Here is a 22,431-nt window from a genome sequence, read left to right on the forward strand (position 1 = left end):
AAATTAAGGGTTCCGTGCCTTGCTCAAGGGCACTTCGACAGGGGGCAGTCGTAGCCAGGAAACCAACCGCTGACCCTTCGGTCCCAGGACAAGTCGAGCTACCAACTGCGCCACGGCCGCCCTATATTGAAACAATAGAGTTTTTATCTAAGGTGATTAAATATACGTATATGGCAGTAAACACAGATAAGGCTGAAAAAGCGGTTCCTGCTCTTGCACCCCTCTTTACAACAAACTGCTGTATTTTAAGCCAAAAGAACTATTGTGTTTGATAGAACAATATGTCTATATGCTGCCATAGCAGTTTCATGGCGCATTATGCCCCCGGACTATTTTTAATTTGCCTGTTTTACCCTTGAGACCCCCATTTACAGACACCGCGCAACTGCTTTTGTTTCAACCCAGCCACAAAAAGAAAGTAAGTAATTATATTCATTATTCGAAATGTCAATCATTTTTAGCTTAGAATCATTAATTGATGTACTACTTTTAGTTAAAAAATGACTTTGAAAGATTATTCACTCGCATATTTTAAACTTTCATACAAATTACGTCACTATGAAAAAAAAATAGTGTCTGTAAAAAGGTTGCGGGTATCTACCTCATAACTATCGCTTAATTGTATTTTTTTTGTTGCTGTCGCATTTTCCCCGATATTTTAGATGATAAATAATCAATCCAAACAATGAAAAATTGAAGAAAAAAATGTTTAAAAGGGTAAATATTTGAAAAAAGAAAATCTCGGCCACTCCTTGTTGTCTGTGACTTCTGCATTGCGACCCTTGTTATATTACCGTGCTTCACCCGTAAAGTCCGTGGCCATTCACAGCTGTGTCTTGACACTCAGTGATACATGCTACACAGAATTTTGGGATCGAAACAAGGTAAGTACGCGATAATATCTCATTAAAATCATCGTGTCTTTAATTATTCTCTCTCATGCTCGGACCTCGAGTTACCGGAAAGCCACAAAAATACATACATTGCAGTCAAAGGTCGGAATAAACCCTTTAAGTATCCCTAAACAACTCCTAAATCTCAAAATAACTATCAAAAACACATGCACAGTGGTACCTCTACTTACAAAATTAATTGGTTCTGGAAGTTTTGTAACTTGAAAATTCTGCAAGCAGAGCGGTGTTTTTTTTTTTTTTTTTTTTTAATGTAAATGCCCTTATAAGTTCCAAGCCCCACGAAATTCAGACATGAATTTAAAATGCATAAAAACATGTAACAAACACAGATTATTGCGCAGTAAACATAAAATCAGAGTTTTTGTACTGTCCTCGCTAAGATGTTGGAACCAAGTCCTGGCTAGACAGCGGGCTAAACTGTAATCTTTCCCTTTTCTCTCTCTCACTCGGCTGCGCAACTTCTTCGTGGGAACAAATGCGTGCTTCCTCGTGTTAGCTCTTCTTCGAGTGCCTAGATACATTCTTCTTCGTGTGTACATGCTCTCATCGTGTGCAGAAGTACTACCTGGTCGACGCTTCCTGCCACGGATAGAAAGACTTGTAGTTCTTAAAAGATAAATGTTGGTATGAGTTATAATAATTTGATATTCAAAACCCTCTTAATGTTTTCGTTTTTATAAAATTAGTAAAATTAGTTTAACTAGTAGGTTCTCATTGTTGTTGACGAGGCAATGCACTCTGGGCAGTGACGTCACAGCCAGGCTACCATAGTGTGACTCTTTAGCTACATAAACATGTTGGTTCTGCCCTTCCAATTTGAACCTGAGTGAAAAGGGGTGAGCAGGACAGCACTGTGGATATTTCACAAAACCAGCGGCAAAAGCAATACCGTACCGCACGAATGCTATTTTTAGACCATGACGTCACCATCGTAACGGGGAATTGGGACATTATACACACGTCCTCTCACATTGTATTTCTGCTTGTTTTCTCCGGTAATCTTTCAAAAAAGAACATGCCAATCAAACACTGCTGCTATGGAGAAACGACTCTAGTCATTACGACATATGAAGGATGTTTTCTTCATACGTTTCCCGAAACCAAAAACTCAGAGGAAAAAATGTGAAGAATGGATCAACTTATGGAACAACAGTTTAACGCCAGCAAGGTGAAGCCATTCACATTTCATATGCAGTAAACATTTTGTCGGGGGCCATGGTCCTTCAGAGGACCAAGAGGTAAGCCATTTTGATATTTTTACTTATTTTCTAGCGTGGCGTTTTGCCATGCTGCCTCTGTCTGACAATGAATGACCTGAAAAAAATTAAAATGGTATCTCACTGGCCTTGTTACCTTTTCTATTGTGTAAAAAAAAAAAAAAAAAAAAAAAACTTTAGTTAGGGGGACGTGTAAATAAATTATAGAATTAAAATGTGTTATTCATGAAAAAAATTAAGTGTTCGTTGGCTATAACTGAGTAACATTTGCGATCTCTACACAAAAATAGTAATGTAAATTACCCACAAGAACGGTGAGCGACGTAAGACAACCAGAGGATATAATATATAAGAAAGACAGGGCAAATGGTGATGAAGGATTGCTTGTTGAAACAGGAGAACGTCATTGTCAGTGAAGTAAGGAAAAAAGGGGTGGCTCAGGTCTGCTCTTTTTCAGCCCTCGACACTAAAGCTATCTCTTTAACTGAGCATTTGTATGTTCTTCCACATCTTTACCAGTGAATTTGTCACCAGGGACATCATTTTCGGACAGAATTGGTAGGTTTAGCTCAGTAAACATCTCGTTCGTACACTATTTACATGCATCTGGCATGAAGAACAAACGCGAGCGTGTCCCCGCTTAGCAACAGTTGCTAACGTCATGAATATTAATTAGCGGAAGTGACGTGTAGCGTGTGGTACGCTATTAAATGAAGGTTTCTAGCGTGATTTGAACCCACGTTTCCCGCGCGCGTAGACCACAGCACTATAGTTACGCGTGACATTGCAGTCATAATTTTCCTAAAGCAATCGCAACCCACATGTGTAGTCTGTTTGTAGGGTAAAACCTAAAAGGGAAACGCAACTCAAAAGAAAGTGCGGCTGGCTTGACCACAGAACTATAAAACGCGGCTCACTTCAGACAGCATGCAGACAACAATAACACAGGGATTGCGTTAAAGGGTTTATTGAACGCACAAAAAAACACGAGAACGCGAAAAGGAAGACACAAAATGGGTCAGTGACAGTAGATGGGGATCAATTTAAAAAAAAAATCCAAGGGAAAACCGTGGTGGGAGGCAGACAAGCAAAAAAAAAAAAAACAAGGCAATGATGCAACTAGCAACGAAGGGATACACAAACTATCAAATGGCAGCAAGTCAATATCTCGGCAAGCCACCTAGGATCGGTTTAAAGACACTGCTGACGAGCTGGAATTGGATATAGGTACGACGTTGGGAACTCATCCCACAGCTCTGTAACAAAACAATCTGACCAGCAGCAGAATGTGACAAAATCATACAGGTCTTCATATTAACTTCACTTGCTAGCTAGCACAGCTATTCTCCCAGTCCAGCCCCATCAACCCCAGCGTGAATTAGTACAACATGGCGCCCTCCATAGGTCAAAACATGTACTAAATATTATGGATTTTTAAATCAATGGCAATAATATAGGTTTCCAATATATTTTAGTAAAAGAGAACAATTGTGGCTTATTACAGCCTACAAGTCTTAAACGTCTGAGGTTCCATTTAACATTCAATTGACCAGTATTATAATGAATGACACATTTATTTAATTCCCAAATGTTTATTAATGACACATTTAAGTATGTATTTAGAGATGTATTTCTCCAGTTCACCCTCATTGGCCATTTGGTCCTCAATACTGTTGCAGCAATGCTAAGGTGAGTCAGCTTCTTCACGAAAATTTTCAGATCTCAAATCTCCAGACTTTTCATCAGTTCTGTTACTAACAACGAGTACTAATGGTTGGTAAAGCTTACTTTTAGTGGTCCCTAATTGTAACGAAACCCAACTACTAGGGGCCGTAGCTCTAAACAAAAAAACGGATTTTAATATATTATAAACCCCGATTGGACATAATAGACCCTTAACTTCCTTCTAAACACAACAAAACCGGGGTAAAGCTGACTTTTTGGGGTCCCTATTTCTTAGTTTTGTTCATATACCCGATTTTGTTGTCTTTAGAAGGAAGTTAAGGGTTTGGAGTCCTATTATTTTCAATCGGTGTATATAATATATTAAAATCTCAGTTTTTTCATCCCAAATTGTTACTAACGGCTGGGCTTAGGCATTGTGCCGAGTCATTTAATGCATGTGATTGGTTGACAGGGAGTCGAAAATGAAGCAACTTTTAGCTGTTTCACGCCAGCTACATAATGTGATGTTTATCCACTGGCACAAAGTGGCCGACAAGCTACAACATTCTCCGTGGGTGCGTTACGCTCAGCTATATCATACCGCTCATAAAAAACTTCAAATTTTTAAAGCGACTGCACTTCGTCTCTCGGCGCCAGTGGCAAAGTCAAAGGGTTCAAAAGTTTGGTCGCGTAAAAAGACGAAAACACAAAAAGTGTCATTTGTAGGTTTGCGCTCCGTCGTCGTCGGGGGAAATCTCTTTGGAGCGATCGTTATACATGAAAGTGTGGCGGATGTTAAAGTCGGGCGGCAGGCGGTCTTCGTGCCGCTCGCGCACATGCGCCGACATCATCTTGAGCGTGGAGAAGTAGAGACCGCAGACGGTGCAGCGGTACATCAGGGCGCCGGCGTGCGTCTTCAGGTGGCAGATCATTGTGGAGCGGCCTCGGAAGAAGCGCAGGCACACCTTGCACTGGTAGGGCTTCTCCCCCGTGTGGATGCGCAGGTGATAGGTGAACTCTCCTGAGTGGGCGAAGCGCTTGCCGCAGTAGCGGCAGCGGTACCATTTCCCAGCACGAGCGCGCGGAGCGAGACTCTCCTCTCCGACCGTCACCGCCCGGATGTCCTCTCGCTCCTCGGCGTGGGCGATGGCCAAATGCGCCTCCAGCCGAGGGCGCTCCACGAAGCAGACGGTGCAACGAGGGCAGCTGAAGACGGGCAGTGAGAGATGGGCCAGGGTGTGCCACAGCAGGGCACACAGTGAGGGCCGCCCAATGCCGCACACTCCACAGTTCAGGCTTGCCGCGCGCACGTGCCCCAGCGCGTGCGCTCTCACCGTCTGAAAACCACCAGAAAAAAAAGATGCGCTCTAAAATTGCCTTTCTTGCCAGGAAAGCTGTACCAAGGTCCCACTCCTTCCAACTCTTTTGCAATCTAATGTTGGCTTGTTCACTGCCAGCAATGCATAGACAGGAATTGAGAAGTGAAGTGCCCCCCTGGTGGCCGAAAATGTCACTGCATGTAATTGACTTTCCTATAAATGAATTTCAAGGGGGAAGTTCAACCATTTTGACATAAGGCTTACCGTATTTTTCGGACTATAAGTCGCAGTTTTTTTTCATAGTTTGGCTGGGGGTGCAACTTCTATGTGAAATTATTAACACATTATTATATCATTTCTCTGTTGTATTTTAAATTGCCTTTCAATAGTACATATTGTTTTATGTGTTGGATTTTATCAAGTAAATTTCCCCCAAATATGTGACTTATACTTTGGTGTGACTCATGTTTTTTTTTTTTCCTCTTCATTGCACATTTTTGGGCTGGTGTGACTTATACTCAGGTGCGACTTAATAGTCCGAAAAATATGGCAATTGTCAAGTTAGTGGATGTTTAATTAGTTGGTGGAGTTGATTTTTAAAAAAATCTGTTTCGTTAGCAAGTTATTTATTAGTTTCAGGGCTCCGGAGTGGCTAAGGTAGCGCGGGTCGATGGTGCCTTCTTAGCATGCCAATAAAAACAACATATAACATATACATGCATGAGAATTACCAATGACCCATGCAATCAATAGCGTTGGCTATGTTTTTAGGATAAAGTTATAAAAACAATAATTGTAATGGAATCCAAGTACATAGGAATCAATAGAATCGACGTACATGGCCGTCAATGGCACGGACGTACATGGCCGTCAATATCATGGACATACATGGCTGTGACTGGAATCTAAGTACATTGGCATCAATGGCATTGATGTACATGGCTATCAATGGAATGGACGTACATTGGTGTCAATGGCATCGACATACATGGCCGTCAATGGCATCGACATGGACAATGGCTCTTAATGGAATCCAATTACATTGTCATCAATAGATTTGACATACAGTGGGGAGAACAAGTATTTGATACACTGCCAATGGGAAAACCCATTGACAGTGTATCAAATACTTGTTCTCCCCACTGTACATGGCTGTCAATGGCATCAACATACATGGCCGTCCATGGTATGGACTTACATATGCATCAATGGAGTCCAAGTGAATTGGCATCAATAAAATCGACATTTATGGCCGTCAACGGCAATGACGCACATGGCTGTCAATGGCAGTTACATACAGTGTATATGGTCGTCAATGGCATGGACATACATGGGCATCAATGGCATGGACTTACATGGCCATCAATGGCATGGACGTACATGGCTGTTAATGGAATCCAACTACATTGGCATCAATAGAATCGACGTACATGGCCGTCAATGGCATGGACGTACATGGCATGGACGTGCATGGCTGTCGATGGCATCAACTTACTTAGCTGACTGTAGAATGTCAATGGGCTGTAATGGTATGTTTTTGGTCAAAGATCACAACCACCCATGTTTTCTGCCATTGAAAATGTGTGGGAAAGTTTGCCCATTAGAAATGAATGGAACGACATACTAGTACGCAGCAATGGCATCCCATTAGAAAGAAATGTTTTTGGCATATTTTGGCGGGAACCGTAGATTTTCGACAAATTCTGTATACAAATTTTATGCCCCTTACCTTCCTGAAATTTTTGATGTATGATTTATGTGAATTGGATAAAAATTGTAGGACTAAACACAATTAATTAAAAAAATGTTTTCCTTTTTCTTCAAAAAACACGCACTTTGACACGAACACTAGCTTTCAGGGGTCATTCGAATGATTCCCTGCGTTGCACTAGAATTCCGGTCATTTCGGAATTGGAACGGTGTCGCTGGGCAAAACGGTTTGAGCTGTGTGGTGCGCCGAAGAAACACTAATGGGGTAAAAAAAGGAAAAACATAGATGGTTGCTTTTGCATTACATGCAAAGCTACTATCAATCATGGTTTTCACATTGTCCCGTGGGCTGCCATTGGCTGCAAGTTTGAGACCTCTGTACTATATGGATGTAATAAGAACATTTGATGGGGAAAACAAAATCATAATTTATGCATGAAAGGTTTCAAGAGCAGGGCCGGCATGAATTTTGTAGATTTCAAAAACAAAACAGTTTTGGCTTTTTGATGACACACCAACCTGGAAGTCCTTGCTGAGATCCTGAGTGCACACGGCACAGCGTAGTGTTGGAGAGTCTCTATCGGGCAGCGGTGGCGCCGAGATGCCCTCCCGGCCACGGCGACGGTGGCGCAGCAGCTTCTCGCGGCTGCAGAAGTCCCGCCGGCACATGTCGCAGGAGAAAAGACGCACGCCCACGTGGGCCAGGGAATGCCGGGCGGCGGCGGCGCGGTCCAGAAAAGAGGCGCCGCACGGCCCACAGCGTCCCTGTTCGGTCACGTGGCTCTCGGCGTGTCGTCTCAAGGCCGTCGCGTCCGCCGGCAGGGGAGCCGCGCAGACCCCGCACACCAGCACGTCGCTCGCCACCTGCGTGTGGGAGACCTTCACTCAAAAGTCATCGCCAAAAATGAATACTAATCCCGTTCAAAGATGACCGTAATTTCCGGACTACAAGACATTCAGGAGCAGTGTTGTGCAGTAACACGTTCAAATTTTGGGAAAACATGAATTGAACGCATCATGTTTCTGTCTCATTAACATTACTATGAACGCGCTCATTCTAGCGGTTGTGAGCAGCATTCGTAACCTCGTTCATTATCAAGTACAGCTAGTCCTAGGGGTAACGACATATCCTGTTTACGTGAAAATCCCGCCCTGCCGCTTCAAATGGATTGTCTAGTAGTGACAAACTCATTTCAATTCACAGCAGAAGGATGATTGGACGCTGTTCACGGCATTGAAAGAGTTAAGCGCCACCGCCCGTGGTCTACCTGGGCCAGCGGTAAATGAACGAGAGTGTCCCGAGCACGTTACCTTGCATCCATCGCCGTTTGCCACGTAGACCGGCTCGTCTTCTGCCGAGTCGTTGTCGTCATCGCTCAGTTCGATAATTTCCCCCACCGGTGGGCCGTGCTGCTCCTCCTCCGCTGGCGAGGACGTCGACTCTAGGGCACTCTGCGAGGTCCCCGGTTCGAGCAGAGCCGGCGACGGTCGGAAGGAAGGGGAAGCCGACGCCTCCGGGTCGCTCATCGCCACGTGTTGGACAGACTCGTGTGTCTCCAGTGTCTGCTCCTTCGGGCGGAGCCTGGAAGCAGAAATGCGGACACCAGGTCCATCGGCAAGTGTTTGCCCAGAAGGTGGGCAAGAGCGGACGTCTTCTATCTTCAAGTCGCTGGTGGTGGCCAGCGAGGACAGGGATGAGCAGGACGTGGCGGAAGAACAGACGGAAGGCGGAAGTTCTTCGGCGGACAGAAGTTCCCTGGCGGATGGGAGTTCCTCTGCCGCCGGGAGTTCCTTGGCAGCCAGGAGGTCCTCGGAACACGGGTCCGGGAAGGAAGCGGACGGCCGCAAGTCCGGGAAGGTGTCGAGGCATGCGGCGGCCAGCCGGCCGACGCCCAGCCGCTGGGCAAGCTCGTACACGACCCCCACGTTGACCAGCTCGGTGGAGATCTCACCAGTGTACATGAAGCTTAGCACTTTTTCAAAGTCTGATGGCGAAATCCAGTCCGGCGGAAAAACGTGGTCGGCCGGGGCGGCGGTCCCCTCCCCGAACAGCCGGTGGAAGTAAGCGGCGGCGCAGGCTAGCACGGCGCGGTGGGCAGGAAAGGTGCGCTCGCCCACTCGCAGTAAAACGTCACAGTAGCGGCCAGATTGCCGGCAGCGGTCCAGCTCTGCCAGGAGGCCGTCGGCGTGGCCCGCCCCCCGTAGGCGGATCCTCGTCATCCCCGCTGCCGGCCGGGCGACGGACGCCGAGCCGCCCTAGTGTTCCGAAGCCCTGCTCGTAAAATCAATAAGACTTTGTTGCTCTTTTCATGTCGAGAAAAATACAGGCAGGTATAAAATGTAGGAAATTTGTTGTTTAAATCAAAAAGTTTTCAATTTAGTTGGAGCACAAGTTACAGGGGTAGCTCATGTGAGCAAAAATCGGATGTTTATGCCGTTATGATTACGCTAAAGTTGGTTAATTTGTTACTTTCTCACATTTGGTTGCACTCTATCCTCCTCTATCAAGACTGGAATTTTCTATTTTGTGTATTGTTTGCTTCCCCTATGTCAGGGTTCACTAAATCCGGACCTCGGTGCCACTTTTCCTGTCGTGTTTTCCACGTCTCTCTCCCCTAACACACGTGAATCAAATGATTATGTCATCAGCAACCTCTCCAGAAGCCAGATAATGATCCTGATTATTTTGATTCAGGTGTGTTGGAGGAGGGAGACATGGAAAACATGACAGGAAAAGTGGCACCGAGGTCCGGATTTAGTGGACCCTGACCTATGTCGCATTGTAGGAACTCTCCGCAGTTCCTAGAACCTTTTGGGGGACGATGACGTAATTTTTCTTGTTTGCACATGTGGGATCTAGAGACCAGGAACTACAGTTCCGAGAACCATTTTAGTTCCTACTCTGTGGTAGGGACTTTCAGTGGAGCCATAGGAACTCAATGACGTACAATATAAAAAACGATTTTAGTAATTATGATCCATATAAATTGTATGAATTATACTAATAGTATTTAGGTAAGCAGGTGAACTGTAATAAATTGGTTAAAATTAACTCTTTACCCAGTTTTAATCAGTATAAACTTCAACTTGAACAAGCAAGATAATATCTACCCAAAAACATTTAGTTTTTTTCTGACTGGTTAGAGGACCGGCGCGGCACTCAGCTATGCTACTCGGCAATTGTATTCCATGAAGCCGGAGGCGTTTAACCATACTGGTCATGCAGGCACCTTTGCATGATATAATTGTGTTGCAAATGTTGCACTGAGCTGACTGGTCTTTTTTTTTGTAAAGTTGAGCCAAACTCTTGAGAGCCACCGCACCGTGTCCATGGTTGTAATCAAGTTGCAGTGCACAAACACGCGCTTCTTGCGGCCTATTCTTCGTGGTTTTCGGCAGCAATTTTTTCCGCTTGGCGGTCAGGGCAACGAAACATGGAATCGAAATTTAAAAACTCGAACGGTTCCGGGACCATCGGAGTGTTAAAACCGGGTCCCATCGATGCTCGATGCCCAACCCTAACTATGAGTAAATAATACTCAATTTAAATACAGTGCCCTCCATAATTATTGGATTTATAATAATTATGTGTTTTTTAGCTTCTAATATTTTTCCCCCTAAATGATATGGGACCTTAATGGAAAAAAAAGAATAGAGAAAAATCCAACCTTAAATACAAGTGCATTTATTCAGTGGGGAAAAAATCCCACATAAAGAAATAATTATTTGACATCAAATAATGTGTGTCACAATTATTAGCACCCATGGTGTTAATACTTTGTACAACAAAACAGCACCTAATCTTCTCCAATAATGTTTCACAAGATGGGAAAAGACAGAAAGAGGGATCTTCAGCCACAAGGTTTCCAGGGCCTTTGGAAGCGAAACAGCCCCACAGCATCACTGACCCACCCCCATACTTCACAGTGGGTATGAGGTGCTTTTCAGCATGCGCATCTTTCGTGGCACGCCAGACCCACTTAGAGTGTTTGTTGCCAAAAAGCTCAATCTTGGTCTCATCTGACCAAAGCACACGGTCCCAGTTGAAGCCCCAATACCGCTTGGCGAACTCCAGACGTTTGCGTTTATGATTGTGAGTGAGGAAAGGTTTTCTCCGTACATGCCTCCCAAACAGCTTATTGGCATGTAAGACAGCACCTTATACCCACTGTGAAGTATGGGGGAGGGTCAGTGATACTGTGGGGCTGTTTCGCTTCCAAAGGCCCTGGGAACCTTGTTAGGGTGCAGGGCATCATGAATGCTTTGAAATACCAGGACATTTTAAATCAAAATCTGTTGCCCTCTGCCCGAAAGCTGAAGATGGGTCATCACTAGGTCTTTCAGCAAGACAATGACCCTAAACATATGGCCAGATCTACACAGAAATGGTTCACCAGACACAAAATCAAGCTCCTCCCATAGCCATCTCAGTCCCCAGACCTCAACCCCATTGAAAACCTGCGGGGTGAGCTGAAGACGAGAATACAGAGGAGAGGATCCAGGTCTCTGGATGATTTAGAGAGACTCTGCAAAGAGGAATGGCTGAAGATCCTTCTTTCTGTCTTTTCCCATCTTGTGGAAAATTATATGAGAAGATTAGGTGCTGTTTTGTTGGCAAAAGGGGGTTGTACAAAGTATTAGTACCAGGGGGGCTAATAATTGTGACGCACATTATTTGCTGTCAAATAATTATTTCTTTATGTGGGATTTTTCCCCACTGAATAAATGCACTTTTATTGAAGGTTGGATTTTTCGCTTTTTTTCCATTAAGGTCCCATATTATTTAGAAAAAAAAATATTAGAAGCTAAAAAACACATAATTATTATAAAGCCAATATGTATGGAGGGCACTGTAGATATTAGAGATGTGCTGAGCGATCGGGTCCGATCACATCATTTTCAAAGTATCGGAATCAGCTAAAAAATATCGGCCATGCCTTTTTTAAATATATATATATATTTTTTAATTAAATCGTTTTCTAATTGTATTTAACGTTACAGGCATAATATGTTACAATCATCCAGAGTCTTTAGTTTAGGCTTAAGGTAGTGTTATCAAATTTATCCCGATAACGGCGGTATTAAAAAAAAAAAAAGTATCACGTTAAAATATTCAACGCAATTAATGCATGCGCTGCACGACCCACTCACGCCTTGTCGCGCTCAATCTGTAATGGCACCGTTTTACTTATATAGAGAGATAAAAGGCAGCGTAGAATGAGTAGAGTGAATTTTAGCAGCCTTTAGAGCAGGGGTGGGCAAACTATTCCACAAAGGGCCGCAGTGGGTGCGGGTTTTGGTTGCAACCCATTAAGAGGACACCTTTTCACCAATCTGCTGTTTTACAAGTGCAATCAGTCGATTGCAGTCAGGTGCTTCGCATTTCTGCTGAAACCGCATTGGTTAAACTATCTGTGCTGGGTCAGTTGGAACAAAGACCAGGACCCACTGCGGCCCTCGAGGACCGGTTTGCCCACCTCTGCTTTAGAGTCTTTTTTTAATTGGTTAAAGCCCTACAATCCCTCTGCCCACGATTAGAAGTATCATGGGAAGCAATGTGGGGAAGCAAGGTAGCAATTGATCTTTTTCTTAACACCTAATGTTATTTCCCAACGCAGAGAAGATATATCAATTGGTGGCACTACGCACAGTCATGGTTCCACTTCCCATCATGCATTTAGGCATGGCTACAGTATCATTTACTGAAAGCTCAACAAATACACTAGATGGCAATATTTAGTCACAATATACAAAGTCACAAGTCTTTCTATCCGTGGATCCCTCTCACAGAAAGAATGTTAATAATTTAAATGCCATCTTGAGGATTTATTGTCATAACAAACAAATACAGTACTTATGTACTGTATGTTGAATGTATATATTCGTCTGAGTTTTATTCATTTTTTTTCTTACTGCATTGCCAAAATGAACATGATTGGGAATAATTATCGGGAATGATTGGAATTGAATCGGGAGCAAAAAAAAGCAATCGGATCGGGAAATATCGGGATCGGCAGATACTCAAACTAAAACGATCGGGATCGGATCGGGAGCAAAAATACATGATCGGAACAACCCTAGTAGATATTCAATGATATAAACTGTTTCAAAAGGTTCAGTAAACCTTACCCAAATTATTGAGTTTATTATTGCTGACGCATTTAGGTAATATTTACTAAGTAAAATTGGCTTAACTTTGCACTATCAAACTGAGTACAAACTGTTACCTCAATTTTATTGTGTAAATTCTATAGGTTGTTTTTTTTACAGTTTAGGTTTTTGATGATTCGCTGAAATCAGCAGTTACGCTCTTCCGTACTCGCACGTCTTGAGGAGCCGCCATACAGTATTAAAAAAACTACCCTGTACAAAATTTGTGTGCTCTTTCAGTCTCATCGTTAGACACCGGCTTTGCTCGCCGATGGAAACTATTCCCTTCAAACATGCAATAATTGCCGCCGTGTCCTCAATGGTCTCCATTTCGTAGTTTTCCCTTCAGCTTAGTTTTCGCGGTTTTATTTTGCCAGAGGTGGGTCTGATGAGAGAATAATGCATCACTGGCGCATACTACTAGCGGTTGACCGATATATGGACATTTTTTCAACATCGGCCATTTAACAAAAAAAAAAAAAAAAAAAAAAAAAAAAAAAAAAAAAAAGCCGATAACAAAGGATTTTGATCAGGCATCTGTGTGGAGAATTGTGGCCGCTGCTAACTGACGGTAGGATCCAAGAGCTTGAAGGCAGGCTGCTGCAGGAAGCTTCAGGCTTTTTGTAAAAATTGTAAGAGTTTTTTTTATGTTGCATGAGAAAATATGCAACGTTGCTTTAGCTTTTTAAGGTCCAAATTTGACAGGAGGATGCTCATTTTGTGAACTTTTATCAAAGCAATTAAAAGATCATCGCAGCAACAGTCCTGGCTCCCGTCATTAATAATCCAAAACACATCGCAGACGAACAAGACCTATCAGGTGACTAGGTGCCCTAGGCCTGTTTTTTCTCCACCTCCTTTCCTGGCTTTCTAAAAGCAGCGCCTGCGGGCCTAGACCTTTCCATATTAAAAGTCTTAAATGTCATATTGACAGCAGCAGAAGTGAGATGTTCATTCATCATTAGCGCTAGCCACTAACACTGTGAGATAATGCGCAAACCCTCGCCACACTTTTCACTGTCAACAAGAGCGCGAGAGGAACAAAACTAGAGCAACAAGGGGTTAAGCGCGCCAGGAGGTCATGATCTGATTTACGGTCACAGATTCAGACCAGAAGTCATTTTGAAATTATATTTTTAAAAATGTGTATGTAGCGTATTGAAATGTAATCGGTATGTTAGAAAATGTTTGGCAAGCGTAGCATGAGTAACCCCCCCCCCCCCCCAATGCAATGTGGCGCCCCCTCCACTAGACTGTGCCCTAGGCAACCGCCTAGCCCGCCCATGCCGAGGGCCGCCAGTTACATACAAATAAACAAGATAACTAGTTTTGTTAATTTGGTCAAATAATTGTCCTTACACGTGAATAGATTCTGTGAAATCATATACCGATTAAACTGATCCTTTTCACTAGACATTTACAATGAGTTTTCACTCGGAAAATTGTCATTAGTAATTAGCTGAGCTATTTCAAGAATTCAGTTCATATATTCCCACTTGGTTGAAAATGCCTCTAAAACTATTAGGAAAAAAACTGTCTTTTTTTTTTCTTTCTTTTTGTCAAGTTTTCACTTGAAAGAAGCCATGTAGTGGAAACCAGCGGATGGACCTTAATGATGAAGGTGAAGGCGCTCGGGGTTTCCATCCCAACAAATACATCAACTGCGAACGAAACCCGTTATTGAGGTTATTATGTCAATTGAGGCGCGTGCGTTTTACAACCAGGGCAAATGTCGCTTGTGCAAAGGAAAACGCGTCTCGTCTGCTAAGAAGAAAGGAGAAGTATTATCTTACCGTCAGCCATTGTGAAGGTAACGCCAGCTCGGAAATTCTGTTTACAACGGGTCTATTCTCAACACGTGTCGCGTGTTGATGACGTCGTTGAGCAGGGGCATCGTAAGCGGCATTGTTTGGAAAATTTTACTTGCACAAAATGAGGATTTTTAAGTCCACACCATATTTTCGGCTGTTTATTTTAGAATTCAATTCTTATATAAATACCTTTAAGCATACGAATAACAAAAATGTATTTGTACACTGCAATATCGCAAGGAGTAGTCTTTGATTGACCCTTAGTGTTGTGTCTATGTATTTTGAAGAAGAAAATAGCAAATTTTCTTTATTTACAGGTTCTTTTATTCTCTTAACGAACATGAGATGGCGACACACAATTCAGGAACTCAGGAATAAAGCAATAATCACCTAAGATAGCTACATTTATTAAGGAAAGAGTAATTAAAAGCTGGGCCGCCAGGACAAATGTCCCAAGAGCACCACGCAGGTGCCCCAAGTAGATGTGCCCGAACCTTCGAGATGTTATAGTTTATATTTGTCCATCTACAAACGGAAGAACACTGAGAAAAGAATGTAGACTACTCAGTGACCTTGGACATGACACTCCTTGTAATCAAAACAATGCTCGTCTCCGGTATTCACAAATCCCAGTGCTATGGGACAATAAATAATTATTTGTGTGACGATGTGAAATGAAAAGACATATGTTTATGTGAATAAAACGAAATATATATCTACAATATGTTTATATATATTGTTTTTTTTTTTAGTTATTTTATAAATATGACATTTGAAGTGCCTTATAATTCTGCCATGTGTAGTGCAGTACATACAATGTGACTCCTTGGTTTTTGTTGTTAATGTATGTTTTTGTTTCTTTGACTGCAATGCAGTTTTTTTTTTTTTTTTTTTGTGCTCTTGTACGTTTGTGACTGTTTGAATTATAATATTTAAAAAACAAAAAAACATTGTTTAACCATTTTTGGATCATTTGTGAATGATATTGAAGACCTAAAATTAATGATGGCAATATGAAAAAAATTAAATTAAGTTTATATTTTATTCAGATTTGCTCTATTGTATTCAATGTTCATTATTGTTTTTAATCCCATTCCATTTGTGTGTAATCGAGACCAAGGCGGGCCTCTCGCTAAGAATCAAACACACAGGTCTGTGAAAAACAAAATAATAAGAGAGCAGAAGCTGTGGCAACAATGAATAACGAATATAAACAACAAATACATATATATATATATATATATATATATATATATATATATATATATATATACTGTATATATGGCGGAAAACACAGACAAGACTGAAAAAGCAGTTTCTGCTCTTGTACCCCTCTTTAAAATAAACTGCTGTATTTTAAGCCGGAAGAACTATTGTGTTTGATAGAACAATATGTCTATATCCTGCCATAGCAGATTCATGTCGCATTAAGCCCCCGAACGATTTTTAATTTGTCCGTTTTACCCTGGAAACCCCCGTTTACAGATGTCACGCATCCGCTTTTGTTTCAACCCAGCCATAAAAAGAAGGTAATAATTATATTTCTTATTCAAAATGTCCGTCATTTTTAGCTTAGAATCATTAATTGATGTCTAAGATTTCGTTTAAAAAAAAAAAAAAAACACTTCAGAAAATTATTCACTCGCATGTTTTAAACTTTTAAACAAATGACATCACAATGAAAAAAATGGTGCCTGTAAATAAGTCACGAAAATCTACCTCATAACTATGGCTTTTTGTTTGTTTGTTTTGTTACTGTCACATTTTCCCAGATATGTTAGATGATAATCGATCCAAACAAAGAAAAATTGTGTGTGTGTGTGTGTGTGTGTGGGGGGGGGGGGGGCGTTTAAAAGGGTAAATACATGAAAAAGAAAATATCGGCCACTCCTTGATGTCTGCAATTTCTGCATCGTGACCCTTGTTATATTACCATGTTTCACCCATATAATCCCCCCAAAAATCCAGCTGTGGCCATTTACAGCTGTGTCTTGACACTGTGATACATGCTTCATGGAGTTTTGGTTCGAAAAGAGGTAAGTAATATCCCGTTAAAATCATGGTGTCTTTAATTATGTTCTCTCATGCTCTCACCTCCAATTAGGGTTTTGCTGTTTAAAAAATGTTTGTGTTTTTTAAATGCCCTCCTGTTCAAAATGTGTCTTCCCCCAGAAAATTGAGATTTTAAGCTTTCTAATGATGTATCACAAATGTTAATAGGACAATTTTGATATTTGGCCAAATTAGGGGTCTCAGAACGGAACTTCAAGTCACCTGAGTGTTTTCCGCCATATTAGTGACAAGAATCAGGGAACAAACAGACCCAAGAATTTAGAACTCAGAGCAAGGTTTATTGAACAATTTCCCAGACAGAAAGAAGCCTTTGGTGTGTGAATGTGTGCGTGAAAGGGTAAATGTGTGCTAATGTAAATTGTAACAATGTAGATAAATGCGCTATGTAAGTACTGTCCATTTACCATTTACCTAGTCTTGCTGTGAGGCCTGGAGGGTTGTTCGAGCAGGGGGTGGGGAGCAAGCAAGGCAAAAGCCCAGGCAGAAAATGTTCCGGGTCCTGCTCTGGTTGCAGGTTGCGGGGGTCACTGAAATACAGACAAAAGGGCAGAGGCACAGACGTAGAGGCAAAAAAATCCCAAAAGGCAGAAAAAGATCCAGGAAGGCAAGGTGACTGGCAAACGTTTCCAGGAAACCGCTCATAAGTTGCTGTAAGGGAGGCTATGATAATGATCAGGTGTGCAGAACAGGTCAGTGGAATGATTGCTAATGACTGGGAGGGGAAAAACGAACAAACATACAGGCCTACTGCTGCACTCTTACAATAGAGGGTGTCCCCCCCAAAATGTATACACCCATTTGCAGCTAATAATTTGACACGTTCACACTTGAACTGCATTTTCATACTTCCAGTAGCATTTGAGAATTGATTTTCTCTCTTCAAAATTTAGTCTGGCTGCTGCCATCATTGATTCATTGCTTTAATCTACAAAAAAAAAAATGGTTATCAACTGCTAAAGAGTCAGCGTGTATAGTCTGTGTATATTTAGTTAAACAACGCAACTCCAGTCATGTTAGAAGAGGGTGTGGAGACTTTTGAAATATAGAGTAACCCCCGCAGAAATAGCAGGTTTGGTGTTCCCCATTAAAACCTGTATTTTTTTCTTCACAATTTTGTTGTTGGGTGTAGTTTCAACGTTGGCCACTAGATAGCGGCACAGTATTTTGCTTGAGGAAAACGTGACCGAAGCATAAAGTAATTGAGTGCAGCTGAGTAAAGGGACTTCGATGAGGTCAAATTTGCTCATTTCTGCATTTTTTGTATTACATGTTGCTTCCTCATTTGGACATTTTTGACCTCGTCGTCAGCGTTGGCTTTACAACTGAACAGATCGGACGTCTGTCGTTGTCAATGAAGGGGTGGGATGATGCATCAAAGGTGACAGGTGCACCCCGCTTAAGAAGGAAGTGCCCCAAAATGGAGGTCTAGGGCTCCTGGATTGAACAGAAAGTTCTTCAAATTTAACAGGAATTGGCTGGACCAAAATGAACAAGTCATTAACCCAAATTAGATAGCACAACCGACGGCACAAATACTCAATATTTACAAAAAAAGATGTGGCAATGCACCCAAACTCAACAGGCTGTGGTGCAAAAATGAACAAGGAGTGAGCCAAAAAGTAGCCCAAATTCTTAAGTGGCCCAAAACCAAGCTGTCCTGGCCCCAAATTCGCCAGGCCTAAGAATCAGGGATAGGGTTATGCTAAGGCAGTGGCGTCACCACATGGCTTTGCTCGGTCTCTGTCTCTCTTCCCGATTAAGCAGACTCTGCTCCTCAGCCTCCGCGCCGTGTTGTTTCCTGTTACTTAGTTACCGCTGGCTCGCCACCGTTTGCCGGGCCTTGTGTTTCCATGGCGACCGCGCCTATTTCACCGTCTCCCGGCCGCCGCCCCGGCCGGGCCCACTGCTAGGTCCCATACAACCGTCGGCGACTTCACGGTCTGTTTCCGCATAATCCACAGGTGTCAAATCGGCAGCCCCAGCACCCAGCACCAAATTCTGTCGTCAGGCAGTAAATATTGACAGTTCAACACTGTGTATAGCGGGGACTGGGCGCTGCTGACCTCGAATCGGGTTGCCGAATACTGTGTTCCCCAACCTTTTTTTGCACCGGGGACCTGTGTGATGTGGGCCTTTTTTTTCACGGACCGGTGTTCTGACAAATTTTGCAACCCATCAAAAATCGCTACCTTGCGGTTTTGCGCATGCGCGTTACGTTAAAAATGGCCGCGAATGCAGCGATTCCAAAGTAAACAACTACAATTACAAACTTTCTTTAAAGAAAGGAATATTTACTGAAGTTTGATCATGTACAAAAGTTCTCAAACACATCCCATGTTAGCTGCACACAGCATCTGCACCCCACGCTCTCACTGTTAACCACAAAAGCTTTGGGAGCAAAATTTTATAAGGGAGCAAATTTTGACAGAACACCGGCCACGTGTGGCAGAAAAATACGGTGAATACAAAAACGGGGCTAAAAACGAATGTTAAATGTAGAAATTGTAAATCTCCAGATACTGAATCAACCTTTTTTAACTGCGGCCTTTCCTAAAACTAGATGGCAAATATCCTTGGTCGCAGGCACAGTAAGTTCTTCTCTAATTGTGAAGATTAGTTTTTTTTTTTCTTTTAGGAGAAAGCAGCGAACAGGAAGGGGTTATAGGGGCCAGTAAAAGAGAGAGAAGGAGAGAGAGACAGAAGAAGCACAAAAAACAACAAGAAAATACATTGAACGCCGACACTAACTATGAATATGTTGGTGCTATCGTTAGCTAGTTGTATTTCCAATTGACACCATGTGAGGGGCCTGATGACCAAGGAGAAAGAGGAGGGGGTGGGGTCTGAAAGATACAGTAAGTGATTCGGAGGGGTGAAGTGTACATAAATCAGCCATGTGAGGTGTAGAACTCTGTATTTGTGTATCCCATGTGAGTGTGGATATGTTGGCATCCTATTCTATGCTGCTAGTCCTGAAAAGTTACTCTGCTTGAGTGTGTCTAATTGTACGTATAGTCATGCGTGACTCCCATTAGAAATGTGATAGTCCTTCAGACGAGTGGAAATGCAGCCCCAGGGCCACGGCCCTTCCTTCCCAATCGGGGGGGGGGACAAGCCTGCGCAGCCCATCCCTCCTTCCATAGCGCCAGCAAGGGGAACGCCGTCATACCCCTGGGATCCAGGGTGATCCCCAGACCATCCGCGCCCCCAGGGATGGGATGAGGGGATCGCGCCACCTAGCCCCACCACCACCCGCCCACCTCAATGAGCAACCACCGCAGCCCCCCAACCGAAATGGCACACCGCGGGACCCCCACGGCCCACTAACCTCTGGGCAGGACAGATCCCCACCCGGAGCAGACGATACCCGGCCGACCCACAGGCACCCAGCTGGCGACCCGTGCCAGAGCGCAGGGAGGATACCAAGGCGGAAAAGAGAGGGGAAGGCGGAAGCAGCAGAGCGCCAAAAAGCCGGTGCGAGGTGGCGCGGGAACCCCCCCCCCCCCATTCCACCGGCAGCCCAGGCAGCGTGGAGGCCATGCCCCGGGAGCCACGCCATAGAGAAAACGTGTGGGACCCACCTACCGCCCTATTGCTGTGACTGCCAGGTCCCTGACTGGCAGCCATTACCAAGCGGGAGATGGGATTGTGTGGGGAGGGTAGTGCAGTGTATGGATTAAAATAGGAGAGCCCAGTTTAGAGCAGTGGGACTGCCGCATGGAAGTTCTTCCCAGCCACACATCCCACCGCCCCTCGCCGAAGCCCCCCCAATGGAGTATGATGTATGTGGTGCGTTAAAAGAGGTGTGGTAGTACCCAACAGGTCACAGCTGTCCCACAACCTCGGTGTATGTGATGCATTAAAATCAAGGGGGAGCCGGCCGGGGACTGTACAGCCTCTTTCTGAGTCTCCCCGAAGGGATGAATGAGTATGTAGGTGCAAGGTGAAAAATATTTACAGTGCAAAGTGAAGAGTGCGTGAGTTAAGAGGCAGGCACCCATCAGCCGCAGGGTGAGAGAAGCACCAGGGCCCAGATTAACCCCCGCCCCAGACTATCCCCGGCACCGCCAGAGCATAGCAACGTGAGTTGCTGATCATAATGTGTCTTAATTTTATCCATTAACCTTATTTTCTCATCAGCTTTTCAGTTACAGCGTACATTATCGTCAAATTTTTTGCCCTTCAGTATAACTGAGTGGCATGGTGTTCTGTGGTATATGCATACATGATGCACAAGTTTGATTGAACCCATTGCATGTGATGGAAAGCAAAAAGACGAGAGATTTGAATTTTTTGAAACTTTTTAATTGGTATTTATTGACTAATTTGAGCAAAACAACTGGAAGTACACCATCCGACATTACACAGATCCAGCAGCTAACATTACTGTTTACATTGACTGACGCTGGGCTGCTACTGAGGTGTGAAAACACCTACTAATGGCGGCAACCACTAGAGGCCATCACAACTTGCATTAGACAATATGGATTAAGGATTAACTCATCAGCAAGGACATCATCAGAACTGGAGATGGTGACCCCTTCTCTGGGGAGTCTTTTCTGCTAATAATGTATTTAATTAACATTTATTTCTTAAATTTGCAAACAAACTTTTTTCCCTTATTTGTATCTCAGACTGAAAGATGCTTGATGCACTCATGTTTTTCACTGATCAGTTAAAACTGTTCTTAAACTCTAGTTTGCTTATTACTTATTTTGGACTGATGCCCTCATGTTCTTCACTCATCAGTTAATACTGTACTTGAACTAATGCTATGAAGAAAAAGTGTTTGCAAACAGTTTATATTGAGTAGACAATTTGTTAAATGTTAAATTTAATGAGCAAATTGTCAATAAAAACAATCACACGTTTCTCTTGTGTGCAATGAATGTCGGGTAACGCAAACCTTATCTACAATAGTAATTAAGTTGATATCTTAATAAGTAATTATTAAAAAGAGGAAAAAAAGTAAAATATACAATACAAGTGCACTACAATCATGAGTAGATAATACCCAGTGTATTAAGTTCTATAATCTGTTTCAAAATGTTAAGTACACCTTACTCAAATTATTTGAATATATTATTGTTGACGCATTTAGGTAATATTTAACGTAATTTTCGGACTAGAGGGCGCACCACTTTATGAGCCTCAGCTGTCCTCACTGTATTACGGGATATTTACAACAAAAGATATTAACAGGTAATACTTTATTTGACAGCGGCATCATAAGACTGACATATGACCATCATGATTATGACATGACACCGTCATGAGCATTAATGAATGCATATGACATGTCATTTGGTGTCATCCAGCAAGTTATCTCAATTTTGAATGGACGTAAAAGATCCAAGCTGGACATTAAATGGAGTTAGTGATAAAATTTGCAGGATGACACTTAATAACATCTGTCATAAGCCGTGAAAAAAAACCGATGAGATATGACTCCAACTTGCCTAGACGGCCTCTTCCCTGCAGAGCTGCTGGTTTGCAAATGTTGCTGTTCATACTACAGTCATTCACATGCAATGGTAAATTTTAATAACTATCCTGAAAACTTAGCCAACAC

The 22,431-nt window shown here is 42.9% G+C and overlaps 1 protein-coding gene across 1 annotated transcript; it reads right to left on the minus strand.

Annotated features, from left to right (window-relative positions):
• Nucleotides 1–2,973: 2,973 nt before the first annotated feature.
• Nucleotides 2,974–14,843, minus strand: LOC130928973 (zinc finger and BTB domain-containing protein 39). The gene is made up of 4 exons (XM_057855827.1): nt 14,769–14,843; nt 8,137–9,097; nt 7,345–7,689; nt 2,974–5,133 (listed from the first exon to the last, which is right to left on the minus strand). Exons 2-4 carry the CDS (start codon nt 9,043–9,045, stop codon nt 4,513–4,515), a joined length of 1,875 nt encoding a protein of 624 aa, XP_057711810.1. The 5' UTR covers nt 9,046–9,097; nt 14,769–14,843; the 3' UTR covers nt 2,974–4,512.
• Between the last annotated feature and the right edge of the window lie 7,588 nt (nt 14,844–22,431).

Source organism: Corythoichthys intestinalis, chromosome 2 (genome assembly GCF_030265065.1).
Source record: "Corythoichthys intestinalis isolate RoL2023-P3 chromosome 2, ASM3026506v1, whole genome shotgun sequence".
Lineage (NCBI taxonomy): Eukaryota > Metazoa > Chordata > Actinopteri > Syngnathiformes > Syngnathidae > Corythoichthys > Corythoichthys intestinalis.